This window comes from Hemicordylus capensis, chromosome 5, assembly GCF_027244095.1.
Source record: "Hemicordylus capensis ecotype Gifberg chromosome 5, rHemCap1.1.pri, whole genome shotgun sequence".
Classification (NCBI taxonomy): Eukaryota; Metazoa; Chordata; class Lepidosauria; order Squamata; family Cordylidae; genus Hemicordylus; species Hemicordylus capensis.
The window spans coordinates 155,978,479-155,998,601 of record NC_069661.1 but is presented as its reverse complement, the minus strand read 5'-3'; the positions used below and the strand labels follow the sequence as shown (position 1 = coordinate 155,998,601).

At 41.5% G+C, this 20,123-nt stretch overlaps 1 protein-coding gene across 5 annotated transcripts in view; it reads left to right on the top strand.

Annotated features, from left to right (window-relative positions):
- CERK (ceramide kinase) overlaps positions 1-20,123 on the top strand; it is a 55,266-nt gene that overhangs the window by 10,798 nt on the left and 24,345 nt on the right. For 4 of the 5 annotated variants that reach the window (XR_008308761.1, XR_008308762.1, XM_053256971.1 and 1 more), the window contains exons 2-5: positions 4,451-4,564; positions 8,271-8,393; positions 11,683-11,808; positions 14,398-14,461. Coding sequence is in view for 3 of the 5 variants with exons in the window: in XM_053256971.1 (XP_053112946.1) it covers positions 4,451-4,564; positions 8,271-8,393; positions 11,683-11,808; positions 14,398-14,461 (427 nt within the window). In the remaining 2 variants the exon portion in view is untranslated. The remainder of the gene's footprint in view (positions 1-4,450; positions 4,565-8,270; positions 8,394-11,682; positions 11,809-14,397; positions 14,462-20,123) is intronic. The other variant, XM_053256972.1, reaches the window with a different exon arrangement.

Genomic DNA, 20,123 nt, shown 5'->3' with positions numbered 1-20,123 from the left:
AGATAAGCAGTAGGCAGGGAAGAGAAGAGGGCGAGCAGCATAACAGCTGCAACAAGTTAGCAATTAACAGTTAAGGCAAGGGGGAAAAGAAATGCTTCATTTTCATCTATATAGATCAGATTCTTTAGTATGCTTTTAAAAGATCATACATTTTGAATAAAACCCTTTTGTATACATTCCCAAATACTAACAATGCTTCTAACTTGGATTTGCTACAACCCAAATCAGTTCTCTGTGCCACTCTCAGTAAAATATTACATACTTGTAGATACTGAAACTAAGTTATTCTTATTTGGGGGTTGCACTCCTCAGTTGAAGGAAGTCTGGGAATCCTCCTCTGCCCCATAGCTTTTCATATATAACATATTCCACTTTTTCTCGTTAGAAAAGTTAGATCTCTGTTTGGCCACAGCATAATCCATGTGATATAAAAATGGTGCAATAATAGATTGCCTTGGAAAAAGATTTGCTTTGTATTTGTCCCATATAAGTTTTATATAATTTCTTCCTGTATTTGGTCTTATAACATATTGAGTTAGCTCTGTTTTATCCAATAAGATCCATTCTTTTAAAGAAATATTTATACTTTCCTGTTCAAAATCCCAAAGTTATATGGGTCCCACCATACAAACATAGCCTTAAAGATTATTATATGGTAATATTTAACTCAATCAAGGATTCCCATCTCCACCTGACCTTTCAACTTCTGTTGCATAACATTTGCTTTTCTCCTTGGAGGTTTATTTTTCCATATAAATTGAGATGTAATTTTTGTATTCATTTCTTCTCTGGGATCCTTACAGACAGATTTAGAAAATAATATATAAATGTTAGACTATTCATTTTAATAGCTGAAATTCACCCCACCTAAGATAAGTTTAGTTTATTCCACTTTGCTATTTTCATTCACATGATGTTGATTAAATAATATATGTTTTCCCTAATTAGGTATTTAGTGTTATTAGAAAACTTGATTCCTAACTATCTGCTCATCTTTCCATTTTACATACTTCAACTCATCAATATCCAGTTTTGTATAGTCTTGGATATTAATTCTCATTATCCCAGATTAATTTCTGTTATTCAGATATTTCGCTAAATATGTCCAGTAGAATAGTTTATTCAACGATTCTTTGGATTCACTGAGAAAGTACACAGCATCATCTGCATATAAAGCTAATCTGTCTTCTTTTGTTGATGTTTTAATCAACAAAAGCTTATAATAAGTTGTTTGTAATTCCTCCCATTTTTGGTTGGGAGTGGAAAAAAATATCTCTTCTAGGAGGGTATGTGGAATGAAGCAAGAAGAAAAGATTCACTTCTGATAAATGAAGTGTTTGATTTTTAATATTAAAAGCCCATCCAGACATTACAACTTCTACATGGAAGTTGCTTTAAGTGGCTTTGTGAAGACATTGTAAGCTCTGATACAAGCCACACTGAACAATTTAAAGTCGTCTTGTCTTGTGGCTGTGATATGGTGGTTGCTGATGCATGGAGTAGAAAAAAGCTGCCTTATACCAAGTCAGACCCTTGGCTCACCTGGCTCAGTATAGTCTATATGAACTGTGACAAGACCCAGCTTGGTCCACCTTGGCACTTTCCAGACTAGCTGCTCAACAGCAGCAAAATATCTCCGTTCAGGCAAGTTGCATTTGAAACGTAAATAGCACGGGGAGCAGTCTCGCAGAAACTAACAACCCGAAAAACAGCAACTTTCTTATGCCAGATATACGACGTCATAGTACTATATCGCAGTGGTTAAATTCGAAACAAGGCATTGGAAATGTGAACGGCACCCTGCTGTCCGCATAGGGACTGCAGTGTCACGACGCAGGAAGTGTGGAAGCACACTTCAGAGATACTGTGACCCCGTTGCAGGGTCTAATCTGGAGAGCGTCCCTGCTCAGCATAGTTTTCACTGAATGGCAGAGGCTCTCCACGGTTTCAGATCTTTCCAAGCCCTACCTGAAAATTAGACAACTTTTGAAAACACACCTGTTCCATCAGGCTTTTAGTTTATGATGTTTTAAAGTTTTATTTATGGTGATTTTAATCTGCTTTATAAAATTCTTAGGTATTAGTTGTTGTTTGTTTATGGTAAACCACCCTGATATTTTATATACGGCAGTATATACATGCATTAAATAATAAACAAATACCCGAAGATGCCAAGTATTGAACCTGGGACCACCTGCATGCCAGGCATGTAATCTGCTGTGGAGCTAAAGGCCCTCTTCTCCGCAGCTTGGGCTGCTGGACGTTCACTCTTTTTACCAAGCATTGTTCATGTAATGCATAAATGTGTTACCACAGGATGTGGAAGAACAAAGGGGCCTTTGCTTTATTCGAAAGGAATGCATGACAGAGTCTTTAAATTAATCATTCAGGGATCAGAAACAGAGCCTTTTCTCAGATGTAATATACTGGTTGCTCTCCATGCTAATGAGATCTCTCTGTGCTAATGGCTTTGTGGAACTGCACTTCTGTTTGTTTGCACTTCATTGTCAGGTTTGAAATAAATGGAGTGTAGCTAAATGCATTATTCCTTTAAAAGGTCTGCCTTTGATTGCCATGCTGCATACGTTTGCTGACAACAGAAAGTAAATCATATTCCAGGATTTACTTACCAAGGCAGGAAAAGCAGGCCATATTCAACAAATGTCAGCTATTTACATCTTTCTGTGACTCTTATAAAATAGATGTCATATTACATATATATACACACACACACACACCAATAACATTCTTGTCTATGATGGTTTTGATTTTTGTTCCAATGTCCTTTTCTTGTTGGCGGCATTACTAATTCCATAGATCTCTTTTCCCTAGTAGGTCATGTAAGAACCATAACAGGGTATTTGGGAAGCGCTAGCAGGGTGGGGTAAGTGGGGCTAAACAGAAGTTTGCCCCACTTTTGTGGCAGGAGAGTGCTGGTGTTGGGTAGGTAGATGGACTAATGGTGTTCGGCTGGAGGGCCATTTGGGAGTGAAGGGGGTCAAGGAACAGCCCTTCAGGGTTTTGGCAGCCCAGAGGCCTGGGAATGGCCCTGGCTTGGGTGGTGGCTTGACTCACCAACTCAGAACTTCGGCAGCTTGGGTTTGGGGTGGGTCAGGACGCCCCCCCCCCCGCCTTGCAGTGAGAGGAGGTCAGGACATGGCACCTGACCAAATCAGTACCCGGCCCTTTGCCCTGGTGTGGGACGGCCCTCACTAGGAGGAGGCCCACACGGGAGGAGTACCAACACTCTGGTTAGTTAGGTACCTCATTGCAAGTCCTATTCAATGTACATTAATAAAGTGGTCCTAATTTACTCCAACCAAGCGTGTCCTGTCTTCATTGGGGTCTGGGGGTGCAGCAACCATAGCAAGTACTTCTGTGAATGCCATCCCTTGCCGAAGAGCATTAAAAATACTGGGAGCTAGCCCTAGCCCTTGGTATAAGACAGTGTTTTAAGTCTAAAATAGTAATGAATAATCACATGCAAAAGCAAAATTTGCATGGTTCTTTTCCCTTGTTAAAATGTTACATTTATGTCATTTGTATATCCTACTTACTTACTCAGAGGAGTTCATAGTGGGATACACAATAATCCAAGATATCATTCAGGTGTTGGCCCCACTAATAAGTTACTTCTAAATTGATTTGTCTGCATTGTGAGTAATTCTTAGTTTTGATTGCTTTTCTGGCATTTAAAAAAAACCAAAACATTTATTTATTTATTTAACATATTTTTATACCGCCCAAAACTCACATATCTGGGCAGTTTACAATTTGATATTATTTGACAAGTCTCTGGGCGGATTACAATTTGACTGATATCATTTGATTATTGTTCTTTAGTTGTACAGTATTTGATCATTAGTTGCTTTTGTATGTTGTTCTGGATGCTGCTGTTGCAGAAAATGTTACCAATAGAGTATGCAATCATTAAATCATAATTTTATACACACACACACACACACACACACATCCAGACCTACTTAGTTTCAGGGGCGTAATTCCATCAGGTTCTTCAGGTAATGTGCAATTAAACCTCTTTTAGAAGTGTATGATTTTTCCGCCTTGGTGTGAGAGAGGGGAGAAACATGTAAAGACAAAGGGCTGGGAAGGCCTCTTCTGCCTAAGGCTCTGGAGAACTGTGGTCTGACTGAATATAAGGCAGCATTATATTTCATTTTTTTATTAGTAGTACTTGTCAAGCACCTTCTTTAATTTCCCCCCTCAATCCTCTAGTGAAGGGATTCTGAATTTACAAGGCACAGCAGAGAATATACTGCCCAATAAAATCCCACATCTTTCAGTGGGTGTATTTAGCTTTCTTCAGATCTAGCTTCTTAAATAACTGCTGTCTTATTTGTTTGCATTTTATTCTAAAGGGTTGAAGACTAAATAATATTTATACTACACATCCCTTTCTGAATGATCTTTTACCTCATTTCATTTTTAGAGTGTTGTTCTGTGCCCACCTCTGAGATTATTGCTGTCGAGGAAACAGAAATGGATGAAAAACAATCTAAAAGTGGCAAATGGCAAAAAATGGCAAAGCCACATGCATTCACAGGTAATAAAGCACCACCACCCCCTTTTTTTTTAGCATTTTGATTACTTCACATAGAGATCATTTTATGTGGAGAGTGTGATGCCAACTAAAAACCACATCACATGAAAGTGTTCTTTGAATTCAGTGTTACTTTCTTCTGAGTAAAAATGCTTAGAGTTGTTTTGTTAGAAAGATTTCTTTCCCTTTTACAAAACTGTAATGATAATATTATTATTACAGTTTTTAAAGTAAAAAATAAAAACACCAAACTGTAGACATCTTTGTTTTTTAAAATTTTACAAACTGGGATCTGCTGGAGATGAGAAGAAGATGCCTACATGTGATTGCTTTTCCCTCAACAGATGATGAGGGTGAATACTCTGTTTACCAAGGTGTAACTTACTACAGTGTGCATATATCACCACTTGGTGATCTGATCATCTCATACCTTCCAACATGTCCCTATTTTCCCATTCAGGTGAATGGGAAAATAGGGACATTTTGGCAGGTTTATCGTCTGTATTGTTCTGTCATGTCGTGACGAGAATCTTTCCACTGCTGATTCCTTGGAATTCTGATCAGGTGCAAAAGTGTGGTAAGCACAATACACATGACTTACAATGTTGTATATAGTAGTAGTAGCAGCAGCAGCAGTAGTAGCAGTAGTAGTAGTAGTAAAGTGTGCTGTTGAATCGGTGTCAACTCTGAGTGACCACAGAGCCGTGTGGTTGTCTTTGGTAGAAAACAGGAGGGGTTTACCATTGCCATATCCTGCACAGGATGAGATGATGCCTTTCAACCTCTTGCTCCCTAGTCAAGTTATTTCCCCGCTGTGCCATTAGATGGCTTAGTAGTAGTAGCAGTAGTAGTAGTAGAAGTAGTAGAAGATAACAACTTGGTAAATTACTACTTGAAAATTGGCATTCTGTATTTACCCATGAGTCACCTTAAGGGGTGCAGCGGGGAAATTCTTGACTATCAAGCAGAAGGTTGCCAGTTTGAATCCCCATTGGACTGTTTCCCAGACTATGGGAAACACTTATATCAGGCAGCAGAAATATAGGAAGATGCTGGAAGGCATCATCTCATACTTCACAGGAGGAGGCAATGTAAACCCCTCCTGTATTCTACCAAAGAAAACCACAGGGCTCTGTGGGCACCAGGAGTCGAAATCGACTCGACAGCACACTTTACCTTTACCTTTATTTATCCATGATCTGTTAGGCTTGGTGTGATGATTGCCAGAGTACCCGCTCCTGCTTTGCCTAAGAGATGGTTTCCACTACAGAAGGCATAACAGCATTAAGAGCTACTGCTCTCTTCTGCCCTTCTTTACACAAATGGTAATTTTAGGGGCATTGGAAGGGAGGAAAGCAATAATTTGCACATTTTTCTGTTTCATATCTGTCTTTTGGCCTCCTAAGGGAAATATCTGAACTCTGCACTATTTCCATCCAGTGCTCAGATTACAGGGCTTTAATAAGGGCCCTAAAGTAGTATCAACCAGCAAAATGCATGGTGCATTCCATATTTGATATGATGCATAACAGTATCCTAAATGCATGACATAATTATACTATTTTCAGGACACTTTCCAAGATTTATTGATAGCTTAATTTCCTGAAGCTTTTAAAACAAAAAAAACAAAAAAACAGGACTGATAATTTTCACTCATGTTTGATGCATTAAACTGTTACAGTTTTCTTCCTTGCATCTGCACTCCAGTGCACTTTCTAAAATTGTAGTTATCAACATTTGTGACAAGCGATTTTCCAGGCAACAGAATTTTCCACTTATCCAAAGATGGAGAAATATTTATCTTGAAAATATTCATTTTAAATTTGAGAAGCCATACTTTTTGAAAAAGAAAGGGCACTAATTTTGAATTATTCTAGTAATTTAGAGAAATTTTTATTTTTTCCAACAGTGAGTAGGAGAAGAATACTCTGGGTGGCTTTAAATATCTTTTGACCCATAAGTGGTGTGTTTTTTAATATTCATCACACACTTTTTAAAAATCATGGCTGACATTTGAAGGGGGACTTTCAAGTGTCTCTCATGTGAATGACTTCTTTTAAGCCATTCCAGATTTGGAAAGTCTCAGCCTGCTTTCCAGATGGGGGAAGACCCTGAGCTTGCTTTTTTAAATGAAATGTTAATTTTGGATGCCTCCATATCTGTGCTCACTTGACCACTAATGAGCTAATGTAGCATAGCTGCGAAGAATCTGAACACATCTTGGCTCTACCATAAACTCAATAGGAGCCCTTGAAGGCTTCAGCCTTCCATCTGCAATATGGAGATAATATAAGGATTACTAAGATAATGTGTATGAAGCATACATTATCTCAGTGAACTTGACTTTGTATTTGAACACAGTCAAGTTCTATATTCATTGTTAGTATTATAGAATTATTTCACAATCAGCTCATTTGATAATTCTTTCTATAGAATTGTGTATTTTTAATGTATATAAAAAGGGTCCTTCAAGGGTCGCTTGAAGGAGGTGGGACTGGATGGCACTGTTCTACAGTGGTTCCATCCCTACCTCTCTGTCAGGATCCAGATAGTGTCACTTGAAACGGTTATTCTGAAAAGCGAGAGTTAATGTTTGGAGTTCCACAAGGCTCCATACTGTCTCCAATGCTTTTTAACATCTACATGAAACCGCTGGGAGAGATCATCAGTAGGTTTGGACTGGAATGTTATCAATATGCTGATGACACCCAGATCTACTTCTCCATACCAACTTCATCAGGAAATGGCATGACCCCACTAAATGCCTGCCTGGAGGCGATAATGGATGATGGGATGAGGGATAACAAGCTGAAGTTGAATCCAAATAAGACAGAGGTAATGTCTGTAGGGGGTCAGGACCCGATAAATAGTTTAGATTTGCTTGTTCTGGATAGGGTTAAACTCCCCTGAAGAGATCAGGTTTGTAGTCTGGAATTGCTCCTGGATCCTAAACTCTCCCTGGTTTCTCAGGTTGAGGCAGTGGCCAGGAGTGCTTTTTATCAACTTCGGCTGATACGCCAGATACGTCCATTTCTGGAGACAAATGGCCTTAAAACAGTTGTACATATGCTGGTAACCTCTAGGCTCAACTACTGTAATGCACTCTATGTGGGGCTGCCTTTGTATGTAGTTCGGAAATTACAATTGGTACAGAATGCGGCAGCCAGATTGGTTTCTGGGTTTATCTAAAGGGATCAAATAACACTGATTTTGAAAGAACTGCACTGACTACCAATATGTTTCTGAACGAAATACAAAGTGCTGGTTATTACCTACAAAGCCCTCAATGGCTTGCATCCAGGGTACTTAAGAGAGCGCCTTCTCTGTCATGAACCTTGTCGCCTACTAAGATAATCGGAGAGGTCCGATTACGGCTGCCACTGACTCTTTTAGTGGCAATTCGGGACCGGGCCTTCTGCCGGGACCGGCTGCCCTGGGGCTTTGGAACATGCTCCCTGCGGAAATAAGAGCATCTCCTTCTCTGTTTGCTTTTAGGAGGACCCTGAAGACGTACCTGTTTTTCCAGGCTTTTAATTGAAATCTAAATCTTAATTTCTTTTTATTTATTGAGATTGTATCTGTTTTATGAATTTTAACTGTTTTATATTGTTTTATGTTTTAATGTGTACACCACCTGGAGATTTCTCTATCAGGAGGAATAGAAATACAACAAATAAATAATAAATATGTGTGTGTGTGTGTTTTACAGTGCATTATGTGAAGAGGGCCCGACATCACCGCTGGCGGTGCAAAGAAGTGATATTTTGGTGCACTGATGAGCATCTTTGTAATCAGTGGATACATGCACTGAAAGAATTACTTGATTTACAAAGTAAGTACTGAGTGAGGAAGCTGTTGAACAAGAAATGATGTCAATCGATATGTAGCCCCTGTATGAGAGTGACTGGGGCCTTTTTGTCTATATCCACTTGGTCATATGAGATGCTAACTGAGCAAAGAGGCATTTTTAAGGTGGCGATTCTTTTATATTCAGCAGGGGAAGATCAACTATCCCTATCCAACCACAGCACAGCATCCCTCCAGTGGTTGTTGCTAGTGTCTACCTCATATTTCCATTTAGATTATGAGTCCTTTGAGAATAGGGAACTATCTTATTGATTTATTTATTTTTCTATGTACACTACTTTGAGCACTTTTGTTGAAAAGTGGTACATAAATGTTTGTAGTAGTAGTGAGGTTCAAGTAATGGCGAACTGCTTGGGTAAGACTGGCTGCTTTTCTTCAAAGTAACCAATACTCATTGGATTTATACTACTGCAATTTATTCAGTTGGAAGATGTGACAATGCATTTTCTGCCATCCAGCCCCACACCCATGAAAGTACAGTTCTGAACATTCATCAGTGTATTCTCTAGGCAGACGCTCTTCCAGAGAAGTCTCAAAGGCTTTGAGTACTTGGCATAAAAGAATCCCAGTGGTACACATTGAAACTGTTGGCATAAATTAATCCCACTTGCATACACTGATACTAATGAGGCACTTTTACATTGTCCTCTGTGTGTTTCTAGGTTTACAGAGGTTTGTTTGTTTTGTTGTCAGATAGCAATCCCATGCTGATTTCCCCCCCTGCCCAGAAATCTCACCACCATCAGACCAAACAGATTGCCCTAAGCTGCTTTTAGAACATCTTAGTTTTTATCTTTTCATTTTCTTACATGTAATCTTAGTTCAGGAATTTCAGAAATAGAAACCATCTTGCTTAGGTTTTTGTTTTGTTTCGAAGCACATTTGGTAACTATTTAGAAGATCATATTTCAGAAGACTGTTCTAAGGTTTCACCATGTAATCACTGCTTGGTGACAGGCATCTTGGGAAAGTGCTGGCGTGTACTATCTATTTTGACTGATCTTTCACTGTGGGTGAGCCATTGGACACTTTTTCCTAGTACAGTGTTCTTCACTATTTTTCAAGCAGGGGTCACTTGGGCAAAAAACAAAACAAAAAAACCTTCAGTATGAGAGCAAATGCCCACCGTGCTGACTTCCACAGAGTTCTGTGTTGGGAGGGCCCATGAAGGAAGACTGAGTGCTCTCTTAAGAGCTCTGTGGGGGGAAACACTGGGAAGGGCTATACTTTCCAGTACTCTGTGCATCTTCCAAGATTGTGCAGGGTCTCAATAGAGCTGTTGAGGGCTCCATTAAAGGAGCCACCTGGTGCTGGGTAAAGTGTAGTACTGCACAGTGAAAATGGTAGTCTCTACATGGTGCCATTGGGACTGGGCAAAGTATTCAGCTTTGGCTGAAGCTTCACACAGGCCCAATAAACAATTAGAAAGGGAGCTGCACTTTGGGTTGATGTAGGCTGCCACTGGCCCCTGGGCCTTACAGTGAAGAACACTGCCCTAGTATGGGATGCTCAAACACTTGCTAACAGGGATTCCCAGATGTTGTTGACTACAACTCCCAGAATCCCCCAGCTGCAATGGCTTTTGCTTGGGGATTATGGGAGTTGTAGTCCACAACATCTGGGAATCCCTGTTAGAGGGAACACTGCTTGCTACATTCTAGCAATACTATTTCTAGCACATTGGGACCCACAGTTTTCAAAATGTGATGCTGGCCTTGCAAAGGAAGTTTAATTAGTCATTATAGGAGGCACAAATCATTCTATGATGATTCCCAGTGATGAAAAACACAACTGCATTATGGATTATAGCTTCCACACTCTCATCCCAGTTGGTTGGCACTCGGTGCAGAGATATGTCATATGAGCATATGAAGCTGCCTGCCAGGGCTGGACCATGTGCACCAACCGCAGGAGGTTCAGAGTCAGAAAATCAAAACTGTGTGGCAAACCGGAATCCGGGAACCAAAGTTAAAGGGTTTCATGCCAGGAGCCAGGCTTGAAGCCAGAGCACAGGGTTCATGACGAAGAAGCAAACTATCAATCAGAAGCAAGCCATTAGCTAAGCAGTAACATTAGGGGACACAGCCAAAGCCAGAAGTCCAGAGCCAAGGAAATCTTGTTACTCAGCCAAAATCCTTGCTCTAACAGGAAGCCTTTTATAGTTCTTCCTGTTCCAGAAGGATCCGATGGCCAGCCCGACTGGCTTGGCCATTCCAGAGCCCGAGAACCTTTTATTCCAGCAATGATGTGGTAGTTCAGGCAAGTCTGCCACATGGGGCAGCTGCTTGCAGAGCCTGAGGTTCTTCACTTCAGCCCCATGCAGTTCCTGACATCCACTTGTCTGACTACAGGCATCGGTCCAAAGGGAAAGAACCAAGCAGCCTTTTTGTACATTTGCCTCTTGCAGAGTTTCCATTCTGATCTCGGAGCTGCCAGGAGAGAGCAATTCCCTCAAACTGCTGGTCTTGTAGCAATAGCAGATGGCTTCCAAAGACCTAGCACTCTCACCACTTGCAGCTGAATTGCAGTGCTCCAGGGGGTTGTACCCCAGAACTTGGTGTTTTCTTTTGGAATTAGTTGTGGCATTCTTAGATATTCTTTGGATTATCCAAATTGAAACTTTGTCTGTCTGTCTGTCTGTCTGTCTCTCTCTCTCTCTCTCTCTCACACACACACACATACACACACACACACCCCAGCAGCATGTGTGGATAGTGTTAGACTTTGACTCAAGTGATCTGGGTTCAAATCTCACAAAGCCCGTTGGGTGACCTTGGGCCAGCCACAATCTCTCAGCCGAACCTACTTCACAATAATAAAATGTATATGGTGGGTGGATGGGTGGACTATACACCACTCTGAACTTACTGGAGAAAAGGTGAGGGGGGAAATACAATAAATACATATCAGACTCATATCGGTTGTGCACATTATGAAAACATCAATCCTTATCCATTTTCTGGTCTGTGTTCCTGTGTACATGTTATAAATCCAAAGAGAGGAAAACAATGCTGGAATTGGCCTTAAGTTGAAAAAGAGGAATTTCAGAATTGACTGGAAGGGAGTGGAAATCTTTTGTTACTCTGTCCGGTAAATAACATTCATTTTGAAAATAATTATTTAAAAATTACCTTGGTTTGCTAATATTGTTTGTAATGATAATGTTGTAGTTCCGGTACATGTGGAGGGATGTAAGAATAAATGATCCTAATAGTTTTAGTCAATCTGTGAACATCTTTCCTCCCCCTTGGCAGCTTCTAGACCAAAGCACTTGCTTGTCTATATTAATCCATATAGTGGAAAACGACAGGGGAAGAGGATATATGAACAAAAAGTAGCTCCACTGTTTGGTCTGGCTTCCATCTCCACTGATGTTGTAGGTGAGTGATGTGAAATGGTTCGCCTTTAAAATTTTCTGAATGATAGGCATTGTGTTGCTTTAAAAGCAACTTCATCTTGTGTGCACTTTACTCATCTTGAGTACATATTTACAGCTAGGCAAATAAATATCCAGTGATTTCCAAGTGTTGTAACTCTGTGTCTTGAATGAAAAAAAGCCCATTTGTTTTCATGGAGGAAAGACCTGCCTCCTCCCATTATAGCTCATGGTCACCATAGACCTTAGTGACAGACCATGATCCCAATAACTCCATGCGGAGTTAGGCACTCTTAAGCTCCATTCATTACAGTGGCCTTCACCATGCTTAGCAGTGCTGGACTGTGGCCCGTAAATTTTAGATCAAACAGACAAAGTGCTTATTAGATTCTTTAAAACGTCATTGGATTTAGCATTTAATCCTAGAAGGGGATAGGTGGATAGTCTCCTGAGTGATAACCACTGTTGACCAGTCCCCATTCTGGCTTGTCTTCTGAAAGGAAGCTGCTCTTGTCTGTTCTGCTGTATTGAATAGAGCAATGGCCTTTGACTACTAGCTGAGCTTTCCCATCAAATCTGCATATTGGGTAGGAAGAACATATCTCTATGTGGTGCTTGAAATCTAGCTTCCTTTTTCTGTGCATAGCTATATTTTGAAGGTAACTTCCTTACTCACCACACGCACGCACACACACACACACACACAGTTGCAATAACTGTCACTAGGTTGAGGAAATACGCCTATGGTATTAGACAGGCCTCTTTGTAAACTGCTGAAATGCTTCCGCCATAAAAATAACTTGCCGGATGTATTTAAAATGGTTTGTTTTTAGAAAGCAGCTGTGAAAACGCTAAGCATTTTGCAGCAAAGCTTTTGTACAGGGTTTGTTCCATATTTGGCATTTCAAATCTGCAAATAGCTTCTTAATCAAAGCTGCATTTCAAGTAGCAATGTTTCCCTCCCTTCTTTTAAGCAGGATTACTGCTTAGGGCAGTATGCCTCGCCGTTTTTCACACAGGAACCACTTTGGCAAAAGCCTTCAATGCAAGAGCCATTTCCCACTGTGGTGACCTCCACAGAGTACTGTGCTTTTCTCAGTGCTGGGAGGGCCTTTTAAGGGAGATGGAACCCTCTCTTCAGAGCTCTATGGGGAAAGTGTTGGGAAGAGTTACACTTCCCAGCACTATGTGTACATCGTCCAAGATGGTGCAGGGGCTCAAGAAGAAGGCCCTGTTTCCCTTAAAGGAGCCCCACCAGTATTGGCCAAAGCACTGCATGGTAGGAATGATCACTTCTGTATGGTGCCAAAGGAACTGTGCTGCTTCAGGCAAAGCTTTGCATAAGCCCAATAAACAATTAGTCAGGTGGCTGTACTGATCCCTGGGCCTTACAGTGAAGAATAGGGACTTAGGGCCTACAGGTAATTTCTACACCTTGTCTTAGACATTGGTTTCATATGAGTTTCCTGATAGGGTTGTGCACTGAACTGGGCGGGAGAAGTTCGAAGGCAGGGGAGGGTCAGACTTTATGGGTGGGGAAGGGTGCACTCAGCCCTCCCTCTGCTTCCCCCCGCCCGCAGGCGCTCCGTTATTCAAGGCTCCTTCGGGGTGGCAGAATACCTCCCTGCCGCTCTGTCCCCTCTTTGCCTGGAAGTACCTGGAAATACCTGGCGTGTGTGTGCATTCCGGGCACACGTGCATGCATGTTGGGCAGGTGTGTGCACATGTGCACGTGTGCACACACATGCCCGGCGCACGGACACACACCAGGTACTTCCGGGTACTTGCAGGCAAAGAGGGGACGGGGTGTCAGGGAGGTATGCTGTCGCCCCGAAGGAGCCTTGAATAACGGAGTGCCGGTGGGGGGAAGTGGAGGGAGGGGTGAGTGCACCCTCCTCCACCCTTAAAATCTGATCCCCCACACACACCTTCGAACCGGCCGACCAGCCGGCTGTTCGAACCAGTTCATGCACATCCCTACTTACCGATGTGTAATAATGGCCAGTTCTTGCCACAACTTAAGTGTTTGCCTCAAGAAAAAGCAGTTTCCAGTTATGACTCACAAAAAGCCTTTGAGCTTCTATGAGTAGCAGCTGGAGGCTTCGTGGCTGGAGATAACTTGATAAAATTACAGCCAATGTTGTGCCTCACAAGCCACAATTGCAAAGCCGTCTTGTATATGACATACAAAGCCGTCAGTTGGGGCATAGCATAAATCAAAGTACTTTGCCAGTTGGAGCAACCATGTCACTACCTGTCATTACCACTCTGCTTACTTTCATTAAATAGCCATACCTTCATTGCATTCTGTGATGACATCACAGTGAGCAGCCTAATGTACTGTGAAACAGCTTTGGCTATAGTTTCATCAAGTTCTTGCCACCCTACACTCCCTACAAGTTACTTGTGTTGCCTAATGCCTTAGGAAGTGCATAGTTTTTAACTCTTGGAGAAAAGCAACAAGACAAGAATCAAAATGTTGATAAATAAGCACTAAACATGCCATATCTTCAGCAACCATTTAAGTTTATAGAATATTATAAATCTTTGTTTGATTATGATGTCTTAAACTGCTTATTCATTCTTCCCCTAGTCACTGAATATGCTAATCATGCAAAGGATAATTTATTTGAAGTTAATTTAGAGAAATATGATGGGTAAGTTCTCTTTCTCATATTAATCTGTGCTTAGAAAAACACAGACAGGTCCAGTTCAAATGATCATTTAAATCATGTTTGTTAGAAACATAGGAAGCTGCCGAATACCAAATCAAACCACTGGTCCATCTAGATGTCCATTCTGACCGCAGCAGCTCTCCAAGGTTTCAGGCAGAAGTCCTTCCCAGCCCTACCTGGAGATGCTAAGGATTGAACCTGGGACTTTCTGCATGCAGAGCTGGTGTTCTACACTGAGCTATGGGCCCCTCCCTTTAGATGGGTTTAGATGATCACAAATGAGCCTGTCCTCTCATTGGGTTCATGTATTCTCCCCTCCCGTCCCCCCTTCCTTTGTATGGATATCAAAAACGTCCACATTTGAACTAACCACAGTTTCCTGTTGCCTCTGAACTTGAAGGACTATGTTTTATTCCTTTGTTGAGGAGCAAACCATGGATACAAAGGCAGGGGAGAAGGGAGTGCACAAGCCTGGTGCACTCATTCAAAGTGCACTTATGCTCATTCACAAGAATAAAAACCGTGGTTTTTTAGATTATCATCCAAACTGGGCCACAGACTGCAAACACTCTGTGAGGCGATTCTCATGATGGAGAGAAACCAGGCTCAAGGAGTCCAGCCTGGTTCCCCCCATCGTGAGAACCACCAGGCTCGTGGGTGAGCCTGGTGGTTCAACAGTGGCTAGCCCGCCTACGAACCCCTCCCCTAAAATGAGGTTATCAGAGCGAGTGCTCCACTAACCACGTTTTCCTGATTGTGTGCTGCCACAGCATGGCAGCACACAAGTAGACCCCGATTGGGAGGCTACAACAAGCCTCCTGGCCTCGGGGGTCTCCCCAGAATGCCCTGTGCAGATCCTGGGACATCTGGGGGCCAGGCAGCCCACGATCCCCACCGCCTCTGCCAGCTCTGTGATGGAGCTGGTAGACGTGTGTGCGGCCAATCCGGCCGCCCAGTGCTAGCCTGGGGATCATCTGCAGGGAGAGCAGGCTAAGCCCACTCTCCCCACAGAACCCTGTAAGGCTCTACACATGGATCATGTGTAGAACCTCTGTATATATGCAACTTCAATAACTACAATACAAGGATTTAATATTCTGCTTTTCTGTTCATACACTTTGCTTGAGGTACACACTTTGGTTTTCCCATTTCTGAATTGCTTTATTCCCAAGTACATATTTGGTCTCCCTTCCCCACCTATTCATACATAAACCCCTAAATGAACCTGTATTACTTTGTTCATGGGAAGGTTTGGCTAAGACTGCAGTCTTTTGGCTCAGTCCAGATAAACTGAGGGATGCTGAACTCCTACTGCAATCAGTGCAATATTAGTACTATGTGGCAAAGCCCTAGTGATTTCAGAGGGATTTAGGCACTCCCAACTGTTATCAGGTTGTTCTCCTAAGATTTTTATTTCCATAAATCCCACTTGGTACTTCAAAGCATTTGCCCCTCTCAGAAACTTATATTTTAATACAGCTAAGCAACTTTGGTTTGATAACTACCTTGCTCCAGTGAACTCAACAAAAATAAATGGGCATAAATGCGGTGACACTGGCTCATCTAGACTGTGGATCAAGTTGAAAGGGGGTTGCTCGGATTAGTTCTGCTTTTGGTGATACTACATGGGCTAAACCATGAGTGGCCAGTCTGGGCCATGGGTACCACAGGTAGGAGAGTAAGTGGGCCTTTGTTCCATGCCTGGACAGGAGCAGGACCACCTGTGGCCCTAGCGTTGGCTTTGAGTTAGACCAACACTCCCGCCTGATTCTTCAGCACTGCATTACTGCCTGACATATTCCCCCACCACCCAAATGCACACAGTAACTATGCCAACATACAAAAAGATGGATATGTCCTGTAGTTTGCCCTAGAATGGGACTGTGTCATACTTTGGATTTGAGTTGTGGCTCACATGCTGAAAAATCTGGCCACTACCCTGTCTAAACTAAGTATTCTAGCTTATCTGGACTACAGACAAATTGCTGGAATACCCTGTTCTTGTTTTCTGATAACTTGGTAGATACATGAGAAACAGTGATGGCTTGGTTAGAGGATAATTAAAAGGAAGTTTCTCTCAACCAAGATGTATTTCAGCAAGGCTATGCAATGAAGCTCTTCACACAATCCATGTGAAGAGCTTCAGGCAGGTCTGCTGGGAAGAAGGGTTTCGCTTACCTTCCCAGCAGATGATCGGTGGCCGTTCCCTGGGCTCTCCTGTGGGCCGCACGTGCTGCACCTTGTTCGGCCGCTCTGGGGGCCGGGCTCAGGGAAGGGCCGCCATGTGGCGACCCACCCTTCGGAGCCCAAATAATGCGCCGCGCAAGTGTGTGGTGCATTATTAAGAGCCAGCCCCACCCCCCACCCCGAGTATGCCAGCTGCGGCTGCAAGCAGCTGTGGCTGACTCACAATTTAAAACAACAAGGGTAAGGGAGTGCTCATTTAAGCGGGTGGCTGTTTAGGTGGGCTTGCCGGCGAGCCTGGTGGTTCTCACGAATGTGCAGAACCAGGCTGGGCTCCTTTCGCCTGGTTTTGTACACTCGTGAGAATAGCCTCAATGTCTAACCAAATCATCTTATCAACTTACTGTGATTTACTACAGCAGCAAACACAATTGTGTGGCACCTTAAAGATTAACAGATTTACTGTAACATGAGCATTTGTGGACTACAGTGTCACAGATTGCCTCTGGGTAGATGATCCCTCCAGGTTTGATGACACTCCACTATTTAGATTATATGCAAACTATATCAGAAGCTGTTGTGTGAAATGCCCCAGAAATAATAATAATAGTAGTAATCATCATCATCATCACCATCAGCCAATTACAAAAAGCAACTTTACTGGGAACAGCCTATATTCTGCGACGATATCTATTAACAACAGCAACAACACTGACAATAAAATCCAGCCATCCCAGGTCCTTGGGAAGGACTCGATGTCTGGATAAAACAAACCAGTCAATAACACCTGTCTGACTGTGTAAACAAGAAATAATAATAAATAAATAAATAAATAAATAAATAAATAAATAAATAAATAAATAAGAACTTCTATGAAAATACTAGTTTACTTATATGACCTAGTAAACATATATAGGCACAAACACAGAGAGAAGGAAAGACATAGCATTGAACACATAGCATTGATTACAAAGGACATTTCTTGACATATAATTTTGAGGACCATTGTACTTACTCACAGACTGCAAGGTAAATAAGAGTCAAGTGAGAAATCCCAAAGGCAACCTGATAGCCATCTAAATTTTCACCTTTTTATCCTAAAATTTCTCATGACAGAGCAGAAAATTCTAAGAAAAATAGTCCACATTCCAACTTTTATAATAGATAACTAGTAGTCAAATAGACATTTTATATTGTTACTTTAACCCAAAATTATAATTAATTCCTTTCACATAGATTTCTCTAATACTTATGTTTGTGAAGCAAAAGCAAACTTAACATATATAAAATGGATTAATTAACTTTACAAAATCTGCAAACATTCTGAAATACAAACATGGAGTTTCAGGTGAAGGTTAAAAGGTCATCATTTTCTAGGCCTGAATTGAATCCCATGAAATGAGGAAAAAATTGGCTGATTTATTTCAATATCCATGAGATCAATACATGATGCACATCTGATGAAGTGGACTGTAGTCCATGAAAGCTTATGCTATATAAATTGGTTAGTCTTTAAAGTTCCACAAGACTCTTGTTTGTATAGCATATTGAAATCATTATATATCTGCAGTCACTATCAGTAAAACCTCAGTAAGTCTGTCTATTAATAGCTACTCTTTGGGAGGAAAAAATACGCCCATACAACTTAATTTCCCTTCTGTTTCCAGTGTATACACTTGCTGGATCCAGTCCAGCAAAACTGGTCTGTGCATATAACAGGACTTTTCTGTTGCTATTGCTGGCTGTGGAAAGGGAAAGCGCCCCCTACATTCACAGATCTTCTGACAACCATGCAAAACCTGCAGTTGGAGCTCCATACATGTATGGGGCGGTGGATTGCGAGTCCTTGCAGAAGAATGCTAATTCGCTACTTCCACAGAGCAGACAGAGATTAATTAAACTACCAGATACCCTGCTAATATAGGGACGCTTTACAAAGTCACAATATTTCTACATCAATCCTTTCCTAATTACTACAGCACTGAGTCAAATAGTATTGAAATTCCAATTACACTGGGCATGGAGATTGTTGTAGGAGGGGACAGGCATCTTGTATCATTCTAGATGCACTGAATATATGGATGTTGCAGTTGTTATAGACAGATTGGCTATGTCTACAAGCAGATAAATTATCCGTATTCTATAGCAATCCTGTATTGTTTCCAGTTGCTGTCTTTGTTCTTTTGGTCTCATTAACATGAGAGAGTATTGGATGGGAACTTCTGGAGGAGCTAAATCTGCACAGCATACATGCACAGCATCCATTTAAGATGAAAGATGAGGAACATTTCCCTCCTCTCAACTGGGGTCTAATGCAGTTGTGGTAGGGAAAAATATTTCCATTTATCTTTTCAAATATGGCAACTATCTCTCAGCAGATGATAAGGCAGTGAATGTAGAGCTGGATCAGACGGTGATTTTCCTACCAGCCAAATATGGCCTAAAGAGTTCTCTCCGTCTCTCACTGCAGCACATTATGGCTGGTTATTGAACTGCTGGGAGAAATCAGCAGTCTCTAACAAAATCAAGCTGGCATATCTCCGAAGACCATTGTGTGTAAACTTCAGATGGAATGGGCTCAACTTGTCAGTTCAACATCCACTGAAAAGTTTCACAAACGATGACTTTGCTATTGTAGAGGTTTTTTAAAAACTGATGAGGGATACCCCCCCACACACACACTCACAGACACAAATATGCATGCCTGCAATCAGAAAGCATTTTATTCTGAGAAATATTTTGAATCCTGGTTTATGCTTTCAGCTGTCAGTCTCAGGATGCCCTCTGAGTTGCCCTCTGACTTCTAACATTTAACAAGTGTTGTGGTTGTTAGACTATTCTGTTAGGGGAGCCAGAACAGTGCCACATTGATGAGGAACCAGATTAGCATTGCAAAGCCAAAACATTGCATTGAAAGAAAATGTGTATGTAACTTTTTATTCCTTTTGTCAAAATCTGTTGCCTGTTGCCAGCACATGATATGGGTTCAGTAATGAATCACCCCAAGAAAAATAAGTATCTAAATCTGCAAACAGGGTTTTCTTATCAAAAGAAACACAGTTAATGAGCCACAGTTAAGTGCTGATGGTTAAGCACCAGCTAATTCTCTGCAGTCATTGTAGACATTTTCTTGCAAGCTGTGGAAGAGTCCTGTGGCAGAATGTGGGGGATACAAGAGCTCTTATTTTGTTTCCGTCCATTAAATGTTTGGCTCGTACAGAAGAACAACTCAGTAAATTGTGCCTTTTGTTTAAAAAGTTAATGTCTTCTTTACTTTGCTGTGGGTCCAGCCTTTGTTCACATAACTGAAATTCCTAGAGAAAGAAAATGCAATTTTATATGTGGATATGATCACACAATATCCATTTATTTCAATGGAGTGGGATTGCTTCTGTACCCTTGTGAAAGCAACGCAGTAAATGAATATGCTCCATTTTTGCTGGAAACAATCTGCTTACTA